General features: G+C 34.0%; 1 protein-coding gene across 1 annotated transcript; it reads left to right on the forward strand.

The window, feature by feature from the left end:
- Nucleotides 1–1,849: 1,849 nt before the first annotated feature.
- On the forward strand, nt 1,850–4,321 carry LOC141686392 (uncharacterized). Its single transcript, XM_074491431.1, has 3 exons — nt 1,850–2,806; nt 3,052–3,415; nt 3,834–4,321. Exons 1-3 carry the CDS (start codon nt 1,850–1,852, stop codon nt 4,319–4,321), a joined length of 1,809 nt encoding a protein of 602 aa, XP_074347532.1.
- Nucleotides 4,322–4,761: the final 440 nt, after the last annotated feature.

Here is a 4,761-nt window from a genome sequence, read left to right on the forward strand (position 1 = left end):
AACAATATATAGTTCGGAACTCCCAATTGTCGATACGATCAAGTTGTAAAAAAAAATAACAAACTAAAGATAATTAGATGATTTATTTACCGATCGTTTAACACTAATAATATAAAAAATATTGAAATTGAAAATGATAATAAAGACATTCTAAATGAATCAAACTACACTAATATCTATTAAAGAACAACTTCACAATTTTTCGTGTAATATAAATTCGATATTCCTATTACCGACATACTATTTCGTTAAAATAATTTGTGATTATTTATTTTTTAATAAATTATATAATTTATTCCTCTATATTAATTTATTTAAATACATAAAATCCAAATTGTTGTGGTCCTAGAAAATAAATGAATTAATATTATTTAAAATATTTTAATTTATGAGCCATGTAATTCTTATATAATAATTTAGTTGAGACTTAAACATATTATTAATTACTTTTTATTTCAGACATATATTTGTTAAGACATATGTATCTGTCGGAACAAGAACACATTTATTTACTTGGTAGTTAGGCCGTTCATCCATGTCCATGTGCTCTCAAATCCATAATACTCTCAAATCTATGCTCAAATTCGTGCTAATACTCTCAAATCTATGTTAAAAATCATGCTCATACCCTCAAGTCCTCAAATCTAGATATCAAATCCATGTCACATCAAGATTCCAAGACATCAAGAACTCGGGTTTTAAATTTTTTTTCACACTTGAACAGGTAAGTACCGTCTTTTATGAAGTCGGGTTTATATGTACTCTCTTTTGAATTCATTTTGATGAATTCATTCTTTTATGATTCTGAACTAGGGTTCATATTGATTTGGGGGAAATATAAAGACTTCACAATTCATTTTTAAGAAGCTATAAGGACAGGTAAGTACTTTAATTTATGCATTTGGGTTATATAAGTCGTCTGTTTTTAATTCATTTTGATGTTTTTTTTACTTCAATTAGGGTTCAGTTATAAAGATTTTGGGGAAATATAAAGATTTCATAATTTAGTCTGAATTTGAGTTTCTATTCAGACTTTTAAAAGATGGATAGGTCATGGTTAAAAGCGGATAGAAGAACAAAAGAGTTCAAAAAAGGAGTGGAAGATTTGTTAATATTTGCATTTGAGAATGGTTATAATACAGAAAAAATCAGTTGTCCATGTGTAAACTACGCACATAATAAATCATGTAGAGCGCAGATAGTTAAAAAACATCTTTTTCAAAATGGTATTGATCAAACTTATACACGTTGGATATGGCACGGGGAGAATAATTTTGTAGAAAGTTCTAATGAAACCGACACTTCGGAATCTATCAATCAAGGCACCTCAAGAATGGGTGAACGTGACGAGGACGACGACGATGATATGTCTTCTGATGAAAGTTCTGATTAAACCGACACTTCTGATTTCATCAACCATGTTAAAGGTGAACATCAACCTCTTTATCCTGGATGTGAGAGGTACACTAAGATGAAAGCTCTTGTCCAGTTATACAACTTCAAAGTGAAGCATGGTATGTTTGATTCATGCTTTAGTGATATTCTGTTATTACTTGGCTCTTTACTTCCGGAAGGCAACAACATCCCTTCTTCCTTCAATGAAGCAAAAAAAACCTTATGTGCATTAGGAATTGGGTATGAAAAGATACACGCATGTCCAAATAATTGTCTCTTATACCGTAGTGATTTAGATGAAGAATAGACTACTTGTCGCGTATGTAAAGCCTCTAGATGGAAATTGAACAAAAAAGGAGATGAACTTGAAGGGGTCCCTGCTAAAGTTCTATGGTATTTCCCGCTGATACCAAGATTACGAAATTTATTCAATACACCTCAAATTGCAAAGGACATGACGTGGCATGACACCGAGCGACAAATGGATGGTAAAATGAGGCATCCGGCTGATTCAATAACATGGAAGGATGTCGACCAAAAATGGCCTGATATTGCATCAGAGACTAGGAACTTTCGATTAGCTTTATCTTCCGATGGTTTCAATCCTTTTCATGGAAACCGTACTGATTACTCAAGCTGGCTTGTTTTGTTATCAATTTATAACCTTCCTCCATGGCTTTGTATGAAGAGAAGGTATATTATGCTCTGCTTGTTAATATCTGGACCGACTGAGCCTGGAAATGATATCGACGTCTTCCTTCAACCACTAATAGAAGATCTGCAAGAGTTGTGGCGTGGGAAACAAATGTACGACGCTTATAAGAATGAGTCTTTCATGCTTAGGGGCATTTTATTATGGACAATAAGTGATTATCATGCCTTAGGGAACTTGTCAGGAAATGTTATTAAAGGGTATAATGTGTGTCTTATTTGTATTGATGAAACAAAAGCTACTAGGTTGGTTAATTACCGTAAGACGGTGATTATGAGGCATCGAAGATGGTTGCCCCGTAATCATCCTTATAGAAGGCAGAAATTAGCTTTTGATAACACTGTGGAGAAGGGGGTCGCCCTTGTTCCATTAACCGGAGAAGAGGTTTTTCAAAGAGTACAACATTTAAGGGCCCATGTATTTGGAAAGAAACAACGGCAACCACGATGGAAGAAAGGTGAACCTCGACCTGTTTGGAAAAAGGTTCCAATATTCTTACAACTTGAGTATTGGGAATTTTTTCCAGTTAGGCATGTTCTCGATGTGATGCACATCGAGAAAAATATATGTGAAGCCCTGCTTGGAACTTTACTAAATATTCCGGGGAAGACAAAAGATAGGGAATTTGTCCGTCTTGATATGGCTGAAATGGGAATAAGAACGGAGCTGAGACCAAAGACTCTTGGAAAGAAAGAAAAGGTACCGTTGGCATCATGGAACTTAACGCATGCAGAAAAAAAAAACAGTTTGCTCATCATTTCTTAAAATGAAGTTGGCAGATGGATTTTGTTCAAATATTAAGAATCTTGTAAACATGGAAAATCTTTGGAATGAAATCTCATGATTGTCACACGATATTGCATCATTTGCTTCCAATCTCAATTCGATCAGTATTACAAAAATAAGTCAGGTGCACAATTATTAGGTTTTGCCTTTTCTTCAAGGCAATTTACAGTAAAGTGATCGATGTAGACAAGTTGGAAAAAATACAGAGTGAGTTAGTGGAAACATTGTGCCAGCTTGAAAAGCACTTTCCCCCTTCGTTCTTTGATGTGATGATCCATCTCTCAGTTCATCTCGTGAGAGAGGTTAAACTTTGTGGGCCAATATTCCTTCGTTGGATTTATCCCTTCGAGAGATATCTAAAAGCGTTTAAAGGATATGTACGGAACCCGGCTCATCCCGAAGGGTGTATTGCTGAGGCATACGTTGCCGAAGAGGCGGTGGAGTGTTTGGTGAATTTTGAAAAATCTACTGTAAGAGTGTCTCAAAATGCAAAGTATGAGCAGAATGCAAGACCTCTATCTGGTGCGACATTGATAAAGCCGAGCGATAAGGACTTACATCTAGCACATTTGTGTTTTCTCCAAAATACAACTAACATTAGACCATATTTTGAGTAAGTTAGTGATATTTAAGTGTGTGTTATTTCATTATTTTCTGTACTTTGATTAATATACTAAAGACAGTGATTTTTCTCGTAGCGAGCATATGGCATCTTTGATGACAAGATACCAACAACATGAAAATGATGAAGTCTGGCTTAAAAACAAGCAAAATGCAGAATTTCATAAATGGTTCAAGAAAAAGGTATAATTGTTATTTGAATAAAAACATCATAAATATGCCTAGTTTATATTTTTCTGGTAAATGTATTTGTTATTTGTTTATTTAAGCAAACATCATAATTGTTATTTATCAATTTGTTTTAAATAAATTCAATCAGAATTGTTGGATGACCATAACAACATACCTGAGGAGATAAGGTGGATTGTTGAAGGGCCTAACAAGAATGTCCCTACATTTAGCGGATATAGAATCAACGGTGTTACGTTTAGCACCAAGGAGCGTGATGACACTCGACAAGTTCAGTGTAGTGGTGTCTGTGTCGTTGCAGATACAATGCTTGTACAGGGTAAGGAGAAGAATATTGAACATACTTCACCGACCTACTATGGAGTTATAACAAGTATATGGGAGTTGGACTATAACAAATTTAGAGTCCCAATATTTCGTTGTAGTTGGGTAGATATGAACCAGGGGGTTAAGGTAGATGACTTGGGATATACAATTGTTAATTTGAACAAATTAGGTTTTGTAAATGATCCGTTCGTGCTAGGGAAACATGTTAAGAAGGTTTGTTACATTGATGATCCTCTTGAAAAACATTGGTATGTCGTGTTGAAATTACCGGAAAAGAACTGTTATGAATAATGTGACGATGAAAATGATTGATCAGTAGAAATAGAACTTGAGAATGAGCTGCACTTGCCAATGTTTCCCAATGTTGACGAACTTGATGAGGAAAAAGCTAGTTATATGCGGGACGAAGATGAATGGATTCAACTCCCATGATGGTAAAAATTACCTTCTTTTAAGTTAAATTGTCTAAAAAATTACCCCATCATGAGTTACCTCTCTGCCTTCTATAATTTATTTATTCGTAAATCTTTTTTTATTTCTCGAATTATTATTTGCCAAAATTTGATAATTTTAAGTAATCAGTGTTAATTACGATTACTGTTTTAATATATATGAAGTTAGCAGTTTTTTGTAATTTTTATAAATGATTTATCATACTGGAATTTGTCATTTTCTAATTTATCGCTCCCTTTTTCTTGATTGTTTGGACTGTCTGGCATTTATATGTTGGA

Source organism: Apium graveolens, chromosome 9 (assembly GCF_009905375.1).
Source record: "Apium graveolens cultivar Ventura chromosome 9, ASM990537v1, whole genome shotgun sequence".
Taxonomy (NCBI): domain Eukaryota; kingdom Viridiplantae; phylum Streptophyta; class Magnoliopsida; order Apiales; family Apiaceae; genus Apium; species Apium graveolens.

What these genes read in the sequence shown, in the direction of transcription:
- LOC141686392 (XM_074491431.1), top strand. Translation starts at nt 1,850, where the DNA reads ATGACGTGGCATGACACCGAGCGACAAATGGATGGTAAAATGAGGCAT. An exon ending in CTCTTGGAAAGAAAGAAAAG is followed by an intron (nt 2,807 to 3,051) that starts GTACCGTTGGCA and finishes CTTTTCTTCAAG; the next exon opens with GCAATTTACAGTAAAGTGAT. An exon ending in GAATGCAAGACCTCTATCTG is followed by an intron (nt 3,416 to 3,833) that starts GTGCGACATTGA and finishes AAATTCAATCAG; the next exon opens with AATTGTTGGATGACCATAAC.